The sequence below is a fragment of the Scyliorhinus canicula genome, chromosome 20 (assembly GCF_902713615.1).
Source record: "Scyliorhinus canicula chromosome 20, sScyCan1.1, whole genome shotgun sequence".
In the NCBI taxonomy this organism is placed as follows: Eukaryota; Metazoa; Chordata; class Chondrichthyes; order Carcharhiniformes; family Scyliorhinidae; genus Scyliorhinus; species Scyliorhinus canicula.
The window spans coordinates 19,768,643-19,792,388 of record NC_052165.1 but is presented as its reverse complement, the minus strand read 5'-3'; the positions used below and the strand labels follow the sequence as shown (position 1 = coordinate 19,792,388).

The following is a 23,746-nucleotide window of genomic DNA, read 5'->3' as shown; positions in this document are numbered from 1 at the left end:
CAGGAAAAAGTTCTGGTTACGGAGGGTGGTTTGGTGACCACAGGCTGGGCCACATTGTCTGCCTGACGGGGAGGGGTGCCATGTGAAGATCCATATTCCAGAGCTTTCACCTCTATTCCCTGGACCTGTTGATCGCTGCACTCTCCCGAGATGGTGGTTTGGAGCACTTGTTGGATATTAAAGTGGTCTCGCTGGGTCTCCACATCGCTGATGCCACAGACCAGGTGATTCCGCAACACGTCTGAGAAGGAGGTCCCCTATTCGCAAATCTCCAGTGAGCCGGTGTGGTCTTTGATAACCCCATACATTTGAGCATTGCACGTCATCAGGAAAATTGTCGTTTGCAGTATGTCTTCCATGATATTATTGGCGTGAAAATAGTGCATGCACTCTGCATAATGGGCCCAGTCTTTGACTCTGGCATCGAATACATCCAAGCAGCCAAACACAGGCATCGCAAGGGACCATGGGTCCTGACCTGCAACTGTAGTCCCAGGAGGTGGTTGAGCAGGAAGGCCTCCCCATCGACAGGGCACCAGTTTTTCTCCTCATTACCTGTATTATGTCCATCAAAAGCAAGGGGCCCACACACCAGTGCAAGGCTGAGGTTAAGTACAGTAGAAGCCAAGCAAGTGCGACCCAACCGAGGTGAGTGCCAGCCGGTTCTAGGCCGGCCGGTTTTATACAGGAAGCCCCAGGTAGCCGCCCCTTTAGTGCGGAGTGCGTTTTACCCCATGGGATTCTGGGAAGATCAGATCCCCAATGCCGTAGTCTTCAGCAGGGCCTCGATCATGACTGATCTAACGACACATACCTCTTGTGCAATAGTAACTCTTCTTGAAGATAACTCTGATCTTAATCCATGTGCCACTGAAATAATTATATGGCAGTTTTGGAGTTAATATTTGTGGTGCTTCCAAATTGTGTTGCATCCACTTTTATTCTAATGTTAGCTTAAAAATGACATAAAATATAGAAAGCGAGGGTGAAACAGGGGTTCTGACACTAAAATGGCAAAAAATAAGATGGCAAAAAATAAGTATAAAAACATGTTGCTGTTGTGGCACATCTTCACAAACCCCCTTACTTTGTCTCTGACATTGAGGGTTGTTATTTTCTCTTTAAATAGATCCACCTCTGTTATTTCTCCTATCCACCCCTGCTAGGCCTCAGACAGATTTTCAGTGTTACTCAGCCGATCTACTTCGGCTCAATCCCAATCACGCCTACACAAACTCCCTGACCTTCCAGGAATGAAGATGGGCTTTTCTGGATTTTTTTTTTTCCAAATGGTCTGTTGCCATTTTGAAAGCCCCTCAAGCGTAAAAAGTATGTAGGTTTTGCTGATTTGGTTTTTCATGAAGATGAGAGAAATAACTCCCCTATTAGCTCTTACCTTTTGGCTGTAATGATCTGTTGGCTTGTGAGTAATTCTTTTATGAAACATCAAATAAAATTTCTTCTGCTTCCCACACACAGTGCTTTGCATCTTGCTGTTGGAAAAGAGTTTTGCAGTGACCTGCTGATATTGCTGCTATCAAACAATGCTGAAGTGGATACACTGAATTCTGACCACTGCACTCCTCTGTTCTTTGCGGTTCAGGCATCAAACTATTATGGGGCAAGTCTTCTAATAAACCATGGTACTGAAGGCATTTATTTTTCTTGACCGCACAGTTAATGTTTTGTTGCATTGTCTCTCGATAGATATAAAATAAATTTTTTTTGTTTATTTTCTGTTCCCCTTTATCATGCACTCCTTTTTTTTTTACCTTTTGCCTTACAGTCATGTTATCTTTTATCAGTCAAAGGGCAGCACGGTGGCCTAGTGGTTAGCACAGCTGCCTCACGGCGCTGAGGTCCCAGGTTCGATCCCGGCTCTGGGTCACTGTCCGTGTGGAGTTTGCACATTCTCTCCGTGTCTGCGTGGGTTTCGCCCCCACAACCCAAAAATGTGCAGAGTAGGTGGATTGGCCACTCTAAATTACCCCTTAATGGAAAAAATAATTGGGTACTCTAAATTTAAACAAAAAAAAAAAAAAATCTTTTATCAGTCAATACGTATTCTCTCATTGGCTTTGGTGTACCTTTTTTTGGCTTGCCTCGAACAGCTTTTTGTTATGCATGCTAGCATTTTCCTGAAGACGTGTATATAGTTAGTTCATCTACTGCATAGACCATCATTCTAGCACAGTTGTTCCAGGGCATTATTATGAGTGTATTTTAGGCAGCCTTCTGACTCCTAAGATGCCCTGTGGTGGTCAACTCTTCAGGGCATTGCCTAGTGTGGCTTGGGTGCTCCAATCTGGCATAGCTGTCTGCTGCTTTTGAGGAGAATAGACTGAGAAGATGCACGAGTAATTGGTCTGTTTTCTCCATGGCCTTGATACGGCTGATTGAGCTTTTCATTTCTGTTCAGCTTTCCCAATGCCCTTCCAAATTATCTGCCTCCAGAAATCATGGCTGGCAGCAGCTGTCTCCCAGTTACCAGTGTCAATGTCTAGCATCTTCATATCTCGCTTGCAGGTGACATGTCCAGGAGGTCATGACTCAATGGCCAGTTCACTATACAAAAGGTTAATGGGTAGACGGCCATAATCCATCTGATGAATATGGCTGACCCAGCACAGACATTGTCTTTGCAATGAGTGGAATTGGCATGCTATGCTCCAGGACCTAGGTGACTTGTCCTGCCAAGGGGTACTGAAGATGCATCTCCGAGACAGCGAAGGAAAAAAGGCTGAACGGTGTCTACCTGCCTAACTTTTATGTTGTCTAGGCCATGCTGCTATAGCAAAATGCACTGCTGATAAAGGCTTGGATGACTAGCCGCTGTTCCTAGTTAGCTTGCTGTTCCACATTCTCTGAGCAAACATTTGGATATAACAGCTGCAGCTTTTGCAATGTACGCATTGATTTCAGCATCAAACGACAGATTGATGGTGATTGTGGAGCCTAGATATGTGAAGTTTGTGTGGGTGACTTGGTAGTTGGGTGAAAGGGTATCTGTGTCGGTAGATAGGGGTAGAGATATCTCCAGCTAGTAAAATCCAGTGATTGGGAGAGGGGGTACTTGAGTGGTTGAGAGGGCGGGGTGGTTGGATGATAATTAGATGGTGGGAGTGTAGTCAGATCAGCTTGGAAGTTAGTTGGGGAGATCCAGGAGGGAGTTGGAGGGTTACCGAGGTGATCAGTAGTTACCCAGATGTTAGACATTTTCTGGGTAGAAACATACATAGAAAATAGAAGCAGGCCATTCGGCCCTTCAAGCCTGGTCCACCATTCATTATGATTGTGGCTGATCAACAAATTCAATATCCAGATCCGCATATCTCTTGATCCCCTTAATCCCAACAGCTACATCTACTCCTTTTTTGAAATCACACAACGGTTTAGCCTCAACTATTTTCTGTCGTGAATTCCACCAATTCACCACTCTCTGGGTGAAGTATTTCTCCTCACCTCAGCCCTACAAGTTTTACCCCTTATCCTTAAACTATGATCCCTAGTTCTGAACTCCCTCACCATCGGGAACATTCTTTCTGCATCTACCCTGTCCAATCCTGTTAGAATTTTATAAGTTTCTGTGAAAACCAGCAGTTATCGGTTACGGAGCCCAGGTTCAGCATCCTGTGGCCATAACCCGGGCAGGAACACCTTCTCCTGTCAAACCCACAGCTGCTTGCACCCAACTGCGCAGCCGCCAGGCCACACCCATCTCCTTTACTGTTGCCGCCAAACTGTAGTCTGCTCCCCACTGTGTGGTGCCATGTTCTGTGTTCACTCCACAATCCTACCATAATCATTTGGGAAGTCATGATGTGACTGACTTTTATTTCTGTGTCCCTTTCCAGGCGCACTGCCAGTGGGGGGGGGAGGAGAGGTGGTACGCCCATGAAATGAGGGTGGAGGGGGTGTTTGAAGGATGGGGGAATGCAGGTAAGTGGGGGCGTATGGGGGGTTGGAGGGGTGATGGGTGGTGAAAATGATACGAAGTCACTTTTTGGGCCCTGGGGAGTTTCTCTCTGGTTTAGCCCACACTTAGGGCGCGATTCTCCGGCCTCATTGTCCTCTTGCACAAGCATAACAAGGCTGGTGATTAGCGGGTGAGGCGCCAAACAGTTTGTGATGCCAAACTGCCTGCTTCCATAAGTGAAATCGGGATTTCGCTGTAGCATAGCGAGATATCAATTGTCACCACTTAAGCCCCATTTCCATCCAATTAACTGGAGTGACCCCATATCCAGCGGCTTCCCAGCAAGTGGTCACACTGGCGCCGATTAGTACTCCTTTTGAAAAATGTCTACCTGGTGGAAGGGCTTCAGTGGGGAGCCGAGGAGGTGAGTAGCCATCTTTGCTCACAGGCAAAGAGCCCGGGGGCGCTGGACTTGCCACCCTAATGCTCGGTGGGGGCACTCCGCAGGGGTATGTAATGATCTGCAGGCATGTAACCAATTGGTCATCAGAATAAGACATAACCAATGGGTAATCAGAACACTTAGTGGTGGCATCACTACAAGAAGGCACCATACGACCACTATAAAAGGACGAGGCACACAGGCCCTGCCCCATTCCACCAGCAGAAACCTAGAGAGCAAGACGTGTGTGGTTAGCACCATCACCACACCATTGCATGTGGTCTAGAGAAAGTTCATATAGTTAGTAGAGTGTACTGTGTTACTAGAGTCAGATTAGTAGAGTGTAGAACTCATTTAGGAGCTTTGTTAATCGCTCAATAAATACATTCAACTTCCCTCGAGGTCTGGAGTATTCTTCAACAGCGCCTACACCAAGTAGCGGCTTATGTTACTCAAAGTAACATAACACAGGGTAGGCCGCCATTGGGAGGGGGATGCCTGGAGAGATGGACAAAGGGTCCGAGGGTCAGCACCACATTGCCTGTGAGGCCTTGTTAAGTGGACCAATTAACATTGAATTGATTTGCCGGCCTCGCTGGGCCGAGCGTCAGGAAGCTTGCATCAATTCCCACTCACTATCACACTTAGAAATTGTTCTGGACAATTGTGCCCTAAGAAATCTTTTCAGCACTATTGTCCAGCACTAATCAACACCCAGGTGCAGCCTCCCTCGGGAGGCAGAGAATCCAGCTAGGCCGTGGATCCCGGGCAGGTAGGTGGAAGTAGGTTCATGCCCATTTGGGGCGGAGTTCTGATTCCGACATCTGAGTTCAGCTCCCCAGTGCTTAAAAAAAAAAAAAATTCTAAGAGCTGGATTCTTCCGCCCGCTGCAAGAACGCCACAGGCGAGACGCCGACAATGGAAAAATCCTTTGACCTTGGGCGGGATTCTCCGGTTGCCAAGGCAGCACGGTAGCATTGTGGATAGCACAATTGCTTCACAGCTCCAGGGTCCCAGGTTCGATTCCGGCTTGGGTCAATGTCTGTGCGGAGTCTGCATATCCTCCCCGTGTGTGCGTGGGTTTCCTCCGGGTACTCCGGTTTCCTCCCACAATCCAAAGATGTGCAGGTTAGGTGGATTGGCCGTGATAAATTGCCCTTAGTGTCCAAAATTGCCCTTAGTGTTGGGTGGGGTTACTTGGTTATGGGGATAGGGTGGAGGTGTTGACCTTGGGTAGGATGCTCTTTCCAAGACTCGATGGGCCGAATGGCCTCCTTCTGCACTGTAAATTCTATGAAATTCTATGAAATGTGCCCAGAGAATCCACCCTAAAATATGGGCTAAACCGGTGAGAAACTCCCCAGGGCCAAAAAACATTACGAAGTATCATCGAATAGTGATGGGAAACTCGCCGAACCCACCAGTGGGAAACTAACTGAAAAACTCGCCACAAATTAACTTCAAAATTTTTTGGGAGAATCGCGCCCCTCTAATTTCTTTTAGCACTGGGGAGTTGAACTCCGAGATCGAACTGCCATTTGAAAGGTTGCCCCGATCTCTAAGTGAACGTTGGGTCCCCCACATACCCCACCCATGGGCAATGTCACCCTCCCCCCACACACACTCTATTCCACTCCCCAAGTGAGGACAGCTTGCTGCGAGGTCCCTAAGGGACCCCATCTCTTCCAAGGCCTCCCGAAGCCCACTTACAGCCCCCCCCTCCCTTCCAGGACTCCCACCCATCACTCCCCCAACCTCCCAAGGGCCCCTATTTATTTGCCCTGCACACCCCCACCCTCCTTTCATGGGCATGGCCCCACTTAAGCCCTGACCCTTGGCAGTGCCACTCTGACACCCAGGCAGTGCTCCAACCAGCTTACCTTGGCAGTACCAGGGTGGCAGTGCTCAGGTGTCAGCTATGAAGTGCCAAGGTGCCCACATTCCAGGAGGACCAGGGGCCACCCTGCACTGACCCTGACCACCCAAGGGTCTCCAATGGCCCGGGAGACCCCTCCTGGGTACTGTATCGCCTGGTCCATGTTCTTGTGGACCAGTATTGACGCTCAGCTGCAGCCTCTATTGGAAGGCCGGGGAATTGAGGGAGGCTGATGTATCCCGGTAAGTAGGCCTTAAGTAGGTTTGCAACTAACTTCCGACCCTTTTGTGCTGAGTTCCAAATCCGGCGTCTCACGGGACTTGAGTCCTGCGAGGCACGGAGGCTGCCAGGTGAATCTTGCAAGGCCCTGTGGTTGTTGGGAAGCCTGCGAGTGGTCTCTCCCAGGATTCTCTGGCTGCAATGTGCTCTTGCAATGCAGCCAAAGAATCACCACCATATCTCAAGGTACTGAGGACATTGTTGCTAAGTTTGCAGTTGATGCAAAGATATGTAAAGAGACAGATAGCGTTGCGGAAGCGGGGAGGCTGCAAAAGGACCTGGACAGGCTCAGAAGTGACAGATGGAATAAAATGTGGAAAAGTGTAAGGTTATGCACTTTGGTAAGAAGAATAGAAGCACAGACCATTTTCTAAATGGGGAAATGCTTCTGAAATTCAACACGCAAAGTGATTTGGGAGCTCTTGTTCAGTATTATCATAAGGTTAACATGCATGTTCAGTTGGTAGATAGGAAGGCAAATGCAATATCTTTGCATTCATTTCAAGAGTGCTAGAATACATTCATTTCTAGAGGGCTAGAATATAAGAGCAGGGATGTACTGCTGAGGCTGTATAAGACTCTGGTAAGACCCCATTTGGAATATTGTGAGCAGTTTTAGGCCCCGCTTCTAAGGAAGGATGTGCTAGTCTTGGAGGATGTCCACAAGAATGATCCTGGGAATGAAGAGCTTGTCATTTGAGGAGTGGTTGACGGCTCTGGGTCTGTACTCGATGGAGTTTAGAAAAGGATGAGGAGGGATCTCATTCAAATTTACAGAATACTGAGAGGCCGAGATATATTGGACGTGGAGAAGATGTTTATACAGCATGGTAGCATAGTGGTTAGCACTGTTGCTTCACAGTTTCAGGGTCCCATGTTCGATTCCCCACTGGGTCACAGTCTGTGCGGAGTCTGCACGTTCTCCCCATGTGTGCATGGATTTCCTCTGGATGTTCCAGCTTCCTCCCACAGTCCAAAGATGTGCAGGTTAGCTGGATTGGCCATGATAAATTGCCCCTTAGTGTCCAAAAAGGTTAGAAGGGGTTATTGGGTTCAGGGGATAGGGTGGAAGTGAGGGCTTAAGTGGGTCGGTGCAGACTCGATGGGCTGAATGGCCTCGTTCTGCACTGTATGTTCTATGTTCGACAAGATTTTGATACCAGTGGGAAGACGAGAACCCAAGGGCACAGCCTCAGACTGAAGGGACGGTTGTGTAAAACTGAAATGAGGAGGAATTTCTTCAACCAGAGCGTGGTAAATCTGTAAAACTGATTGCCGCAGAAGGCTGTGGAGGTCAAGTCACTGAGTGCCTTTAAGACAGAGATAGATAGGTTCTTGATTAATAAGGGGATCAGGGGTTACGGGGAGAAGACAGGAAAATGGGGATGAGAAACATATCAGCCATGGTCGAATGGCGGACAAGACGTGATGGACTGAATGGCCCAATTCAACTCCTATATCTTATTGTCTTATAGTACTGGGAAAGCGTCCAAGACATTAACAGGCTGGGATATGTATTATAAATATAGATTTTTTTTGTGTTAAATTCAATTTTGTGATTTCTTGTTTAACATTTTTATGCTCTGTCCAGATAATCTGCATCATTTTTTTCCTGTATGTTATACCTATTACTGGAATTGTGAGAGGTACTGGTCACATCTGCTACAACATAGCAAAGCGATCATCATATGAAATCTGGGTGAAGTAGATTTTACAGAACAAAGTCAAGAGATGTGATGCTTCCAGTTTACACAGACATTTTATTTTTCTCTAGGGGCAGATATAAAGCAAAAGAACAATCAAGGTGTTAGTGCCTTTGATTTAATTCAAGATTATCACGAATGGATTGAGAGTGGTTGTTTTACAAAAGAGATAATTGCTTTATTAAAGGGTACGTAGCATTTACTACTATACAATATATAATCAGCTTTTTATTTATTTTCCCCTGAAGACTGCTATGCATTTACATTTGCTTTTGTTATTTTATGGGGGCATAATTCTTTACAGTATTGCATTATACTCTTATCATTAATATATATTTCTCAAGGGGTAAGTAAAACATAATAATTACATGTTCTGGAATGTGGTTCTTTATTTTATTCTAATTTACTATTCATAAAAAAAAGATTTGCATTTATTAGAATGTCACAGCAAAAGTGTAGTTACTGCTGTAATGTAGGAAACCGAACAGCCAATTTGTGTACGTGGAATTTTTAAAGTTGACCTGAGATACTAGATAATAATAGTCTAACTCCTCCTCCAAGCAACGGCACCTCTGACAGTTCAGTACAAAGAGTGCCAACTTTAATTTTTGTGCTTGAGTGGGACTTGAACGCAGGAGCTTGTGAGTCAAGAGGTGAGTGTGCTGCTGACTGAGTCACAGCTGTCACCACTAAGAAACCAAAAAGGACTAGGTGATAGAGTGGGTTAGAACACTGTCACCTGGCATGAAGTCAACAAGCTGAAGTATTTTTCTCTCTGCCTGATGTATAGATCCTGCTTGTTTGAGGTTGAGATTAATATCGATTGCCACAACACAATAATTTAAAAAAATTCTTATGTGGCTATTGCTGTACCTAACTGGGGAGCTCTTACTGCTGAGACATGGAGTATTGATAAAATGGAACAAGTTTCATTCCTCAGTACTGATGTCTTATCCAAAAATATATTTTGGAATATATTCTCCGAAACATTCAGAGAAATATGTAAATTGAACAAATTAGTTAATTCTGATTTAATTTACAATGTACTGTCAACTGAGGAGAAATATAGTAATGGAATGGACTTTGTTGTATTTCATAAACCTTTGACTTTAGAAATCAATACCTCCAGAGTAAACTTCAGTTGACTGCCGTAATTAGTTTGTGATCCAAAGATTCCAATCAAAGTGCAAAAAAAGAACATGAGTAATGGTGGTTATGTGAAAATCTATACCAGAACTATTTGAGCTTTGTTAACTGTTAGTGGAACAATCCTTCAGTTGAGCCATATCAGATTTATTGTTCCTGCTATTTAATATCAGTAGCATTAAACCGTGCTATTACCATTGATCATTTCCACTATACAATTTATAAAGATGCTAGGCATCCATTATAATGATGCTAGGCACCCAGAGAGATCCACAAACTGAGACCCAGGGAGTGACTTTTTTTATTTATGGAATCCATTGTCTTTTGGAGCAAGTACAGAGGATGAAAAATATGGAAATTGACAGCATGTCAGGAATCCAGCTGAAACCTGTCAACTTCCACATTTAAATGCAATCAGCAATTTTGTTGATCGTATTCGCTCAATTACTGTGATGTTAGTGTGGCATTTGGAATTTAACCGAGTGTGCGTGTTTCCTGGGCTTTCTGGAACACTTCTGTGAAAGTACAGCAGGAATTTAATGGCAGTTGAAGGGTTTGAAGACCTAACACGGAAATATGGCAATAAATGCTAAAACCTCAAAGCTGCTTTCTTGCCCGATTCTGTGAAAGGCTGTTCATAATACTTGTGCTGAGAGATTACATTTACAAGTTGGTTTGTACACCTGATCTCCACTTCAAAGTAGATTAACATGGGTGTTGCTTCTGTTGTTTTACTTTGGAGCTCCAGATGCTGCTAGCAGATGAACACCAACAGGAGCAAGAGCAGCAGCAGACTCTTTCTTACAAACCTGTTGTTCCATAAGAGAAAGGGGATAAAGAAATGCAAAGGGGATAAAGATCTGCTGCAAGGGCAGCATAGTAGCATTGTGGATAGCACAATTGCTTCACAGCTCCTGGGTCCCAGGTTCGATTCCCCGCTGGGTCACTGTCTGTGTGGAGTCTGCACATCCTCCCCGTGTGTGCGTGGGTTTCCTCCGGGTGCTCCCGTTTCCTCCCACAGTCCAAAGATGTGCAGGTTAGGTGGATTGGCCATGACAAATTGCCCTTGGTGTCCAAAATTGCCCTTCGTGTTGGGTGGGGTTACTAGGTTATGGGGGTGGAGGTGTTGACCTTGGGTAGGATGCTCTTTCCAGGAGCCGGTGCCGACTCGATGGGCCGAATGGCCTCTTTCTGCACTGTAAATTCTATGAATTTTCAGGAAATTGTACTTGCAACCCAGGCTCTATAGGCAAAGGATAGGTTTCCTCGACATGTATCTGAAAGGTCAGGATGTTGAGTTTGGTAGGGTGGCTGACATGACGTTCCCAACCGAAATCAACAGACTTTTAGTGTTCCAAATTTTCCCATCCTGCCCGCGCCGATTTCCAGCATGGGGGGGATGGGAAAATGCTGGTGTCAGACAATTGGGACAGAATCTCTTCACTTTGTCTCACTTTTGTTTCCTAAGTGTTGTCTCGAGTGCGAAAACCGGAGGGCAGTCCGCTGGCTGCTTTGCTGGGTTTTCCTGCCGTATTTTCAAGTACTAAAAAGATATGGGGCTGGATTCTCCGGTTGCCGCTGAAATCGTGTTCGGCGACTGGTTGGAGAATCCAAATTCCCGACAGAATTCGGGGGGGGGCAGCGCCGCTTCTGTGATGCTCAGCCCCCTACGCCGCGCCACGTACCCAATGTCTCAGAGCATGCTCAGCGACCGGCCGAGTTCCTGACGGTGCAGCGCACGTGTGGTCTCGCCTGTCAGGAACTCAACGTGGCGGCTGCGGACTCAGTCCAGTGCCGCCACAGTCTGGGGAGGGCCGATCCACGGGTAGTGGTGGACATATTCGGGGCTGGGGGCACTGTGGTGAGGCGGTCCAGGGTTCACGAGCCAGCCGAAGGGGGGGGAGCGACTATTTCGCGGGCCAGGACCTCAAGCGGCATCCGCCAGGAAGCACGGCGCGATCGCTGCAGGCTGCCGCTGTGAGCATGCGGGGCCACAGACCCGGTAATTCTCCAGTCCGTATCGGGAGCTAGGTAGAAAGGCCATGCTAAATTGCCCTTGGTGTCCAAAAAGGTGAGGGGGTTATTGGGTTATGGATAGGGTGGAAGTGAGGGCTTAAGTGGGTCGGTGCAGACTTGATGGGCCGAATGGCCTCCTTCTACACTGTATGTTCTATGCTGGAGCTAGCCAGAGAGACAACTTAATACTTCTGTGTTAGAAAAGAAGTGGATTCCTCTGGAGTCAAAGGCACCTACTCTAGAATTAATCACAAGGACATTTTTAACTGATGATGCTGAAGCCTGGTCCTTGCCCATATCACTTCAAACTTGCTGGCTCTGATTGTAGATTCCGCAATATAAATGCTCAAAGGAAAGCCTAGCCTTTATTGATGACACCCTGCATTGAGCAATTTCCCACAAATGGAACAGTAAATCACTCCTATTATTTCCAAGAAACCTCCTGAAAGAATGTATGGAGTCACTTCCCTTCTCCATCTAGATTACTGAGGTTGTATAGTTGACCAAAATGGAGGCTCTGATTTATTGGAACTGACACTAACATCAGCCTCCTGCAGCAAGGAATGAAATCACAGCTATAGTTGTGTCTGGGATATTGATCGGCTCATGTGTGACTAATGTCTTAGATCCTGAGCTCCCAAATATTTGTTTTGCCATCTCTGTTGACAGATGAGGAACCGAGGTGGTGAAGTGTATTTACGTTTTTCAACAACGGATGATATCTTATTTAAAAACCTTGGGCTAAAAATTTATTTGCCCTTTTTTTTTTGGGTATTGGGGTCACAATTCCTGACATGCCCATGTAGGTTTGGCTGGAGATGGGCAGTAAGCAAACTTGGTGCTTCCACCTCCATTACCTGATTGTAACATCAGCAAAGTGAGGTCACCATTGCTCGTTACCTCTTTTGTGCTGCTTGCTACCTTTGTGCCCAGCATGGGACTAAACAAGGCTCTGTTCAGATCATGTGATGCAGCTAACACTGTTCTCAAAGGAAGGCTGCCCCTCCTTGGAGAAAGTTGGATTGGGCTCAAGTGCTAAAGTAAATCACGCAAGAGCGAGGCTATGTTGGGCTGAACATTTATTTGTTCCCTTCACCGTTGGGTCAAATCACCTGAAGGTAATGGTTATGGTTCGAAGAGGCTGAAAGAGCTAGAAGGGGCATTTTTTCATGGTAAAAGTAATGACACATGGGAGCAATGCTTCAGTTATAACCTGCCTAATTACTGCTGGCTGGGGACTAATGGAAATCCCACAATCCTTAGTGAGTATGAGCTGCCCCAATTAGGAGAAATCATTAGCAGTCACCTGCATAAATAGAGGTGCGTGTGTGTGTGTGCGCGCGTGTGTGAGCGCATGTCTTTCGATTCTACAAACTTGTACTGGATTCTTCGTGGCCCTCACACAACTGCCGACGAGGATGGGATGCTGAGATGACTCGGGCACTGGACTCCGACTTCGAGATGGACACACAGGGGAGTCCTCAGTGTCACGGCCCGTGGATGTACAGCCGTTACACTGTTCATCGCGGAAGTGCCGTTCTCCTTCTCGTTACACAGCGCCCGATCCAGTGCCTCGTGCAATGGTATCTGGTCTGCGGTAAAACGGGTTCGATGCCTTCCTTCGTCAGGGTCTTCGGTGGATTCCTTGGACTTTGCGGGGGGAGGGATGTTATAACCTGCCTAATTACTACTGGCTGGGGACTAATGGCAATCCCACACCCCTTAGTGAGTATGAGCTTCCCCAATGAGGAAGTGGAGAAATCATTAGCAGACTCCCTGCATAAATAGAGCTGGCCAGTGTGGAACCAGCTAGAGAGGAGTGAGCAGTGGTGGGGTGGAGTACTGCTGCTGTTGTGTATATATGTAATTGTAAATAAAGTTATTTCTTTTGATTCTACAATCTTGTGCTGGATTCTTTGTGGCCCTCACAAAAAGTTTGCTTTCCATTGTGATAAGAACTTGGGCATCAGGTGTTGCTCAAGAGGCACAGGTCTGGCCCATACCTCACCGTTATGCCATCACAGTCACTGGAGCCATATTGTGCTTTATCTGGATGTCAAAAATGGATCATGTCCACAGGGACCCTCATTCTTCTAATCTGTTTGCATCACGTTATGCATAGAAACTTTGGTGTACAAACACCAAGTGTCACTGCTGAGGTTCTACCAAATGTTGCGGTGGGTGTCTTTTCATATTGCCGCAGAACATTCCATTCAGTTGGATTGTGCCATCTCACCTACCCTCGTGGAGAAGTTTATGCAGAAAACTACCTTTGACCCCAGGTGCATCCAGCAGTTGCCCACACGCAATATCCTTGAAGCCCTGTGGGAAAGGTCATTCAAAAGAATGCCTCATTGCCAGAAATTCCAAACAAGCATCAAGATATAGCTTGCATCGTGAAAGATGTAGCTTACATCATGCTGAGAAGGGCATTCCTCAGCAGTTTCTTCCTGTGTACCTGGAACTTTGCACTTGTCCTCACTTGTGCTGGTTCCACACTGTGGTGGGGAAGAGACTGTCACCCATCAACTTTTGAAGTAATCCTTTGCAAAGCAGGTCTGGGGCAAACGAGTTTATGCAGAGGTTCGTGTTGAATAGCTCCTCGTATGGGCTGTTCCCAGGGATGCCACCATGCCAAGATAAATATTAACTGTTAAGCTAGAGGACCTGTCATGGGAATGTCCCTTTAAGAAATGTTTTGTCTTATCACATGACTTCAGTGAGGCCATTGTGTGGGTGGAGTTGGGCTGTGGCTCTGAGTTGTTTTTTTGCTTTTATTTTCACATTTGGCTGCTGTATTCAGATAGACAAGTATCTTGGAGTATCTCTGCATTTTAAAAGCTGTTTCCAGATTACATACATGATAACTTGAAAAGAAATAACGGCTTTCTGGAAGGAATTTAAACCGGATGTTTTGAAAAGGAAACAAGAGTGTATACCAGGTTTTGAGTGCTGGGCCACACCTTTGAAAATGGGTTTCTGGTTTATGGGATCTTGTTACTGAATTCGGACAGCTTAAAGTGGGAAAATTATTAAGGGTTATACATAGAGTACTGTAGCTCTGTGGGGTATGTATGTTTGTAGTTGATAAAAATGCTTACTGTGTGTGTTTATAAAAATGTCAACTACATTCGTTGAATAAAATTAGTTTTTGATTAAAAGTGCTTAAGGCCTCTGTTGAATAACACCTGAAAGGTAGGCCCTTGTGCTCCCCGTAACCAAAATTAATAAAACAGTTGCAGGTCAGGTGAACTACCATGATATAATTTTGGGGTTTTCTAAACCCTAGCTCATAACATTGACTTGGTGAAAAATGTTCTTTTGGCCTGCCTGAAACTTGCTGTTCTTCCTGTGCAAAAATGCCTTCAGGGTCTTTGCAGCCAGGCACATTTCAAGATCCAGGACTCTGTGCTGAAGGCCCCACGTAAACTTGAGGTAGCTGCCACAAAAGCACAATGGGGAAAGGCCACTCAGACCCTCCTGCTGTACTACAGAGATTGGAAACCATGTAAAATTCCTCAGATTGCATCTTTGACATGGAATGAATATTGTAAATATAGGCTGTAATTGTCAGTGTCACACTGTGTTGAAAGAAACTGAACTCATTTGCACTTTATGCAAAATCATCTTTCGGGTAGGTGGTGGCATTGTGGTATTATCATTAGATTAGTATTCCAGAGAGCAGGGTAATAATCTGGGGCCCTGGAACCCACATGGCAGGTGATGGACTTTGATGGAATTTTTACTCAAAAAAAAATCTGGAATTGAAAGTTTAATGATGACCATGAAACCATTGTTGATTGTTGTAAAAAGCCATCTGGTTCACTAAAATCCTTTAGGGAAGGAAATCTGCTATCCTTACCTGGTCTGGCCAACATGTGACCCCAGACCCACAGCAATGTGGTTGACTCTTAACTGCCCTTCAAGGGCAATTGGGGATTGGCAATAAATGCTGGCACAGCCTGCAACCCCCCCCCCCCCCACCCCCTCCCCCAAGTCCCATGAACAAATTAAAAAAAAAAAAAATCATGCAATGCACTTTTTTTTTAAGTTTATGAAATAAGAGATTTTTTTTTCTCAAAAATATACATGTTCTTCAGGACTTGGACAGCTAACAAGCAACCCTTAGTAATGAACATTGGAGTTCCCCACGCAGTGTTTATTCATTCTGAGCCCTTGCTCCCCTCAAATGATTATTCCAAGTGATATTCAACATGAGAGCACTGATTCAAGAGGCAGATGATAATCAGCAGGAGGTTTCATTTCCATGTTTGACTTGATGTCATGAACCTTGGGCGCAATTCTCCCCCCCCCCCCCAACAACGGGTCGGAGAATAGCGGGAGGGCCTTCCCGACATTTTTCCCGACCTCCCGCTATTCTCCCCCGCCCCATGACACGAATCGCTGCTCGCCGTTTTTTTACGGCGAGCAGCGATTCTCCCCTATCCGATGGGCCGAGTTTCCAGGCCTTTACGGCCGTTTTCACGAACTCTAACACACCTGCTCTCACCGTTCGTGAAAACAGCCATAAAATGCCGTTCTGGAGAACCATGGCACCGATTGGCACGGCCGCACCACGGCCGTGCCAAGGATGGCATGGGCCCGCGATCGGTGGGCACCGATCGCGGGCAGCGGGTCCGAACTCACGCACTCTTTGTTCCTCCGCCGCCCCGCTGGATCAGTCCGCGGGGCGGCTGAGGGGCATGACGGCCCGCGCATGCGCGGGTTTCACGCATATGCGTGATGATGTCATCCGCGCATGCGCGGGTTGGAGCCGTCCAATCCGTGCATGCGCGGCTGACATCATCGTGCACGTCAGCCGCCGTTACCCTTGGCGCGCGGGTTTAACGAAGTTCGCTAAGCCTGCGATGCTGTGGTTCACGGGGCCCCGCTGCTAGCCCCGACCGGGGGGGTGAATCGGGTCCCGGGAGGGGGCGCGGAGGCTACCGTGAAACACGGCCAGTTTCACGGCAGCCTTCACGACTCTCCGCATTTGTGGAGAATCGCGCCCCATTTGTGGGATCTGGAGTCATGTTCTGGACTCCCAGGGCCACTTCCTCCTCACGACGCACTGCTGTGTCTGGTTTGTCCTGCCAGTGGGACATATGTAGGGATGGTCAGCTGAATTGAATGGTTCTGTGAGTAGACTGTCATCAGCAGCACGGTAGCCTTGTGGATAGCACAATTGCTTCACAGCTCCAGGGTCCCAGGTTCGAATCCTGACTTGGGTCACTGTCTGTGTCGAGTCTGCGCATCCTCCCCGAGTGTGCGTGCGTTTCCTCCGGGTGTTCCGGTTTCCTCCCACAGTCCAAAGATGTGCAGGTTAGGTGGATTGGCCATGATAAATTGCCCTTAGTGTCCAAAATTGCACTTAGTGTTGGGTGGGGTTACTGGGTTATGGGGATAAGGTGGAGGTGTTGACCTTGGGTAGGGTGCTCTTTCCAAGAGCTGGTGCAGACTCAATGGGCCGAATGGCCTCCTTCTGCACTGTAAATTCTATGATACATAGTTTATTAACTGGAGTAACTGTTGATCCGTTTTGCACATTTTTTTACAGCTATTTTGCCAAGAGACCCATCAGGGTTTTGGATTCTCCCTTTGTTTTCCAGCTATATTTGTTTTCCGTTTGTCCAAATTCATTTTTCTGAACTATTTTCAATCACCATTTTCTGCAAAAAAAAACAGCACAAATTAATTTTGTACTTTGGCAGAATGTAGAGATTTGAAAGTACGGCATTCATAAACATTGGTTGAACTGTTTTACAATTGTACTGATTTGTGACATTTTTAGTACTTGTGTTTATTACTAAGTAATGTAATATAAGCAATGTGATTTCCATCACATAAGTTGCCTTTTAATTGTTCATTGCAAATGCTCCATTTAGATCAGCAAGTAGTTGTGCCAAACATGTGATTTCTCAGTTTGAGCGCCTGATGATATCTAGCTCTGCCAAGTATGAGTTTACTGTGCACACATTCTATTCAAAGTAAGCTTCAATTGTCTAAGGATAAAATATAAACATTTTGCACTGTTCATATGATAATCTCCTGCTCTCAAGGTGCTCATTATTTTTATTTGGTAGCAAGCATGGCACAAAATCATAGGAATGGCAAATTCATTCAATGTTTACTTCTGATGTAGTTGAAACTGCGCAGTCTGTCTTATCTGTATTTCCTTGTCTTCCAGCTTATGAAATCAAGCAGTCTTGCAGCCTTGTTCGAAATATTAACAGGAAACTGAAGATAAAAGAAACAAGTCAGCAGTTATCTATCATACGATTGAAACAGGCTACTTTAAGCCAGCCTTGCTTTTGGGTACAGTCGTATCAAAATCCTGTTTCAAAAAAAATGTTACTTCGACCATGAGACTGTCCTGTATCTCTGTTACAGACGGAAACAGAGTATAACAGACATTCATGTATATTCAGCAAAAATGTCTGCAATGGTATTCAATCAGTATGTTGAGAAATATTTGATTTTCACACATTTTGTTAATCTTACCGTAACGTTTGGCTGATACTTAAATTTCAGTTTCTCACTTTGAGATTAACTTTTTTTTTTTTTGTTACTAGCTTTACACCAGCAAAAACTATTAAAATATTTTGTTTCCTTGCTTTTTGGGTTTTTTATTTGGGCTGCGTTGGCCTTCATGATAATTTGAAAGGGTGGAACAACGTGTATGCCATGCTTATGAAAGTATTACCACTTTTTTACTTGACTGTTGTCAGATTGAGTATGTAAGTGACTTTCTGTGTAAAGTAAATTCTAAATGGTTTGTGGAATACATGGACCAGGATTCTGTGTTTGGGAGACTACGGGCGTGATCTTCCCAAAAGAGAACAAAAGTCCCCGAGCGAGCGCCTTTAGCCACGGCTATTCAACGCAACTCGCTTTGCATAAGGAGCCTGAAGGGGGAATTCACAGCCGAGGCCGCACATAGCCCTGTTTTTTTACAATGGAGAGCACTGCTTGCCAGAACTCCCTGTTGTAGCGAGAGATTGGGCACCATTTAAAAATGGGATCCCAAACTTCGAGGCTCCAAAAAGAATCTCCGACCTCCCCCCAGACCGAATGCAATATGGGATAGTTCCCTAGGCCGATTGCATGTGCAATAAACATGCCAGATTGGCACCTTGGCAGTGCCCCTGCCAGCTGGCAATGCCACCTTAGCACCTTGGCAGTGCCAGGATGGCACATAGTTTGCCAGGTTGGGATTTCCAGGTGGCACTAGCAGTGCCAGGGCACCACCCTGCCCAATGGGCATGCAGCTGGGAGCCTCCCATCCCTTTGGAAACCCCCACGAGTGCCATTCCATCTGGTCCCACTTTGTGGGGACCAGTATCAAGTGGCGATCACCCAAGGTCCCCGAGGTAAAGGGATTGAATCAGGAATCTGTACATTAGAGTAAGGCTGACTGTCTCGCTCTAATATGCAGATTTGCTAAAAAGTAATCCCGACCATTAATCCTCCCGTGTGGGCGGGATTCACTTTGCATCGTCTTGCGAGATTGCGTTGAACCTCGCAAAGCATTGCGAGCCGGGTGGATCCTGGAGCAGGATCTCCGACTTTCAACAGCTATGCTGTGCTGCGGTGCGCTGCTTTTCCGGTGCAGTGTGGCCAGAGGAGTGCACCTATGTTCTCCCACGGCGCTGAACTGCACTAGTTTTCCGATCCCCTTGTGGTTCTCTATTCCCTGCCATGCAAATTTATGCATGGTGTGGAATACGAGGGGATTCCCGAGGTAATCCCCATATCAGGCCGCCATCCTGAGCCGACGGCCAAATTGCAGAGTCCTGTGGGCGGCAAACCCCTCCCCCCCCCCCCCTGCACATTTATATAAACACTATAAACTTACCTCTCTTACAGCAAGGGCCCCAACACTGATCTCTGCAGGACCCCACTGGACAAAGGCTTCCAGTCATAAAAATACCCCTTGGCCATCACCCTCTGCTTCCTGCCACCCAGCCAATATTGGATCCAAATTTCCTTGATCCCACGGGGTCTTATCTTCACTATCTGTCTCTCATGTGGCACCCTATCTAAATTGCTAAATTCCAAGTAGACTACATCAAATGCATTTCCCTCATCTACACACCTGGTTACCTCTTTGAAAATTCAATCAAGTTGGTCAGACATAACCACCCCTTAACAAAACAATACTGACTGGTCTTGATTAATCCTTGCTTTGACAAATACAGATTAATTCTGTCTCTCAGAATTGCTTCCAATAGTTTCCCCAGCCCTGAGGTTAGACTGACTGGCCTGTAGTTTCCTGGTTTATCCCTTCCTCCCTTTTTTTGAATAATGGCACCACATTGGCTATCCCCCAGTCCACCAGCATCTCTCCTTTAGCCAGAAAGGAATTGAAAATTATTCCCAGTGCCCCTGCTATTTCCTCCCCGCCTCACTCAACAGCTTGGGATACATTTCATCTGGCCCTGGAGGTGTGTCCACTTTTAAGCCTGTCAGACCACTCGGAACCTCCTCTCTGTCTATGTTAATCTCTTTAATTTTATTACAGTCCTTCTCCCTGATTTCTATACCTACAAACCTCCCTCTCTCACCAGTGCACATCGACACAAAGAGCACAATATACCGGCAGTGTCCTGCTGGAATAGGGGCGGGATGTGTGCGGTAGATCCCGGGAGAGGCCTTTTCCGGGATTCCTGACAGCTACTGCGCCACGTGAGATCTAACCAGATCTTGCGAGATGTCGCGATCTGGGTCCTGCCCACAATGGGCGGAGGTAGTCTCGCAGTTAGTGAATTTAAAAATCCACTCTGCCGTACTGATGCCAGATGGAACAGACACCCGGGAACAGACACCCGGAATCTATCTGCCTCACTGAGGAGACCCCAGCCGAGTGTTAATTAATACTGGTTCCCACAAATGGGTCCAATTGTGCGGGCGCTTGTGGGAGAGATGCTTCAGCAGGATGTGGACAAGCGGAGTGAGTCGGTATATGCATATTAGACGCAGTATAATGTGGATAAATGTGAGGTTATCCACTTTGGTAGCAAAAATAGAAAGGCAGATTATTATTTGACTGGGTGTAAATCAAGAGATGTGGATACTCAGCGAGACCCTGGTGTCCTCGTGCATTAGTCGCTGAAAGTAAGCATGCAGGAACAGCAGGCAGTAAAGAAGGCTAATGATATGCTGGCCCTCATAGCGAGAGGATTTGAGTTTAGGAATAGGGATATTTTACTGCAATTGTAGAGCGCATTGGTGAGGCCACACCTTGAGTATTGTGTGCAGTTCTGGAGTCCTTATCTGAGGAAGGATGTTCTTGCTATGGAGGGAGTGCATTGAAGGTTCCCCAGGCTGATTCCTGGGGTGGCGGGACTGTCATATGAGGAGATGCTAAATCGGTTAGGATTACATTCATTAAGTTTAGAAGAGTGAGGGGGATCTCATAGAAACTGACAAAATTTTATCAGGGTTGGACAGGGTAGATTCAGAAAGAATGTTCCTTTTTAAAAAAAATACATTTTGAGTACTCCATTATTTTTTCCTATTAAGGGGCAATTTAGCGCGGTCAATCCAACTACTTTGCACATCTTTGGGTTGTGGGGCGAAACCCACGCAAACATAGGGGATTATGTGCAAACTCGGAGGACTCAGAGCCGGGATCGAAGCTGGGACCTCAGCGCCGTGAGGCAGCAATGCCAACCACTGCGGCACCGTGTTGCCTCCCGAAAAAATGTTCCTGATGGTGGGGGAGTCCAGAACTAGGGTCATAGTTTGAGGATAAGGGGTAAACCTTTTAGGACTGAGATGAGGAGAAGTTTTTTCACTCAGAGTGGTGAGCCTGTGGAATTCACTACCACAAAAAGTAGTTGAGGTGAAAATGTCATGTAATTTCACTTAGGAGTTAGATACAGCCCTTGGGGCTAGAGGGATATGGGGGGGAAGGCGAGATCAGAATATTGAACTTGATGATCAGCCATGATCATAATGAATGGCGGAGCAGACTTGAAGGGCCAAATGGTCGCTTCTATATGTTTTCAGCACTGATGTTACAAATTTGTTGCTGTTTGACTAAAATATCAGAGATGATCTCATACCATGTAGCATGATCAGAGGCTGTTCACCATGTTGTACTTATACTTAATCTTGCTGCCATGCTGTTTGACCACCTCTGCCACCATGTTGTAATGATGTCAATTGCTCATCTGGGATTGTGTAAACATGTTGTGGGTTCACTTATTTAAACAGGCACATGGGAACAATTGTAAGGTTGAAAGCTTGAAGACAGCAACATAGCTATGTATGCTGTGTTCTGCTCGTAGGCCGAAATGAAATTGTGGCTGGATCACCTGAATCTACAAAATAGGGGCAGAAATAGGCCATTCAGCCCTTCAAGTCTGCACCACTATTCAATGAGATCATGGCTGATCATTTTCTTTCACTATCCCCATATCCCTTGATATATGTAAAAACCTATTGATTTTCAGTCTTGAACAGACTCCAGGACTGAGCCTACGCAGTCCTCTCAGAGAATTCCAGGATTCACCACCCTCTATTCCTCCTCCTCCTCTCAGTCCTAAAAAGTCTTGTTATTTTGGTTCTAGAACTCCCAGCAAGGGGAAACATCCTTCCTGCATCTACCTGGCCAAGCCCTGTTAGAACTTTGCATGTATGAATGAGATCATCACTTGCCTACTTAATTGCTCACTGTGCTTGCATGTTAGCTTTCAGTGACTCACTTCCATTGTTGTGATGCTCCGAGCCTTCAAAGAATTTCGGACTATATTCAACTCCAAATCCAAGTCTAAAATTCCAAAATAAATACCAAGCATATTTCTACTTGTGATTGTATAACATTTTTTGTCCAACTTCTTGTTATCTTCTCTTCATCAATAGTCTAAATGTAGTCAATATACCACCATAATTCGCTTTTGAGTAAAAAAAAAAATTATTTGTGCTTAACAGTATTTCTTTAAAGTCTATTAAGGTCAAATTCAAATGTGTAATGCCCCCTTTGTTTTTGAAGAATACAGATTTAGCAGATCCTCAGAGTTCCAACTGATTGATTTCTACTGGCTGTTTCTACGATTGGACAAAGTTGGTAAAATTGCGGTCACAGCGGTCTACATCCCACCCCAGGCAGAAGTGAGGAAGGCACTGGACGAACTGTACACAGTTATCAACAACTACGAAAGAGAATACCCGGAGGCTTTGTTCATCGTGGCGGGAGACTTCAACAAGGCCAACCTCAAGAGCGTACTGCCAAAATTCCACCAGCACATCTCCTGTCCCACCAGGGGCGACAACACTCTTGACCAGTGCTACTCAAAAATCAAGGGCGCCTACCGTTCCATCCCCCGACCACACTTTGGAAAATCAGACCATAAGACGGTACTCCTTCTCCCGGCATACAAGCAGAAACTCAAGCGGGAGAATCCAGCTAAGAAGGTTGTGCAGTGCTGATCCGAGGAAACAGAAGAGCTCTTACGTGACTGCTTAGAGACAGTGGATTGGTCCATATTTAAGAACTCAGCGACCAACTTAAATGAGTATGCCACCCCTGTCACAGACTTCATCAGCAAATGTGTGGACGACTGCGTGCCAAAGAAAGCAGTACGTGCGTTCCCCCGAAACCATGGCTCAATCGCGAGATTGACTCCCAACTGAAGGACAGATCTGAGGATTTCAAGTCAGACGACCCTGACCTACACATGAAATCCAGGTACGACCTCAGCAAAGCCATCCGAGATGCCAAGAGAGAATATCAAACTAAGCTAGAGTCACAGACAGACTCTTGGCGGTTGTCGCAAGGACGCAGCAACATAACGGGCTACAAAGCGAAGCCGAGCTGTATCTCCGGCAGCAGCACACCCCTCCCCGATGAACACAATGCATGCTATGCTCGGTTCGAGCAGGTAACCAACAATCCGCTGTCAAGTGCCCCAGCAGCCCACAACACACCCATACCCACCATCACAGCTTCCGAAGTCAGATCGGCCTTCCTGAAAGTGAACCCTCGGAAGGCGACGGGCCCGGACGGAATCCCTTGTCGTACACTCGTAGCCTGCGCGGACCAACTGGCAGAGGTGTTCGCGGACATCTTTAACCTGTCCCTACTCCACTCCGAGGCCCCCACCTGCTTCAAGAAGACCACCATCATACCAGTGCCAAAGAACCAGGCAACCTGCCTCAATGATTACCGTCCGGTGGCCCTGACCAGTCGTAATGAAGTGTTTCTAGAGGTTGATCATGAAGTTGATCACATCCATACTCCCAGAACGTCTTGATCTACTGCAATTCACAGACCGTCGCAACCGGTCCACAGCAGATGCCATTTTCCTGGCCCTACACTCATCCCTAGGGCATCTCAACAACAAGGACTCCTACATCAGACTCCT

The 23,746-nt window shown here is 46.3% G+C and overlaps 1 protein-coding gene across 1 annotated transcript in view; it reads left to right on the top strand.

Annotated features, from left to right (window-relative positions):
* LOC119955195 overlaps positions 1 to 17,992 on the top strand; it is a 162,944-nt gene extending 144,952 nt beyond the window's left edge. Inside the window, exons 25-27 of the mRNA XM_038781183.1 lie at positions 1,480 to 1,643; positions 8,288 to 8,404; positions 17,566 to 17,992. Of these exons, the coding sequence (XP_038637111.1) occupies positions 1,480 to 1,643; positions 8,288 to 8,404; positions 17,566 to 17,744 (460 nt within the window). The 3' untranslated portion in view covers positions 17,745 to 17,992. The remainder of the gene's footprint in view (positions 1 to 1,479; positions 1,644 to 8,287; positions 8,405 to 17,565) is intronic.
* Positions 17,993 to 23,746: the final 5,754 nt, after the last annotated feature.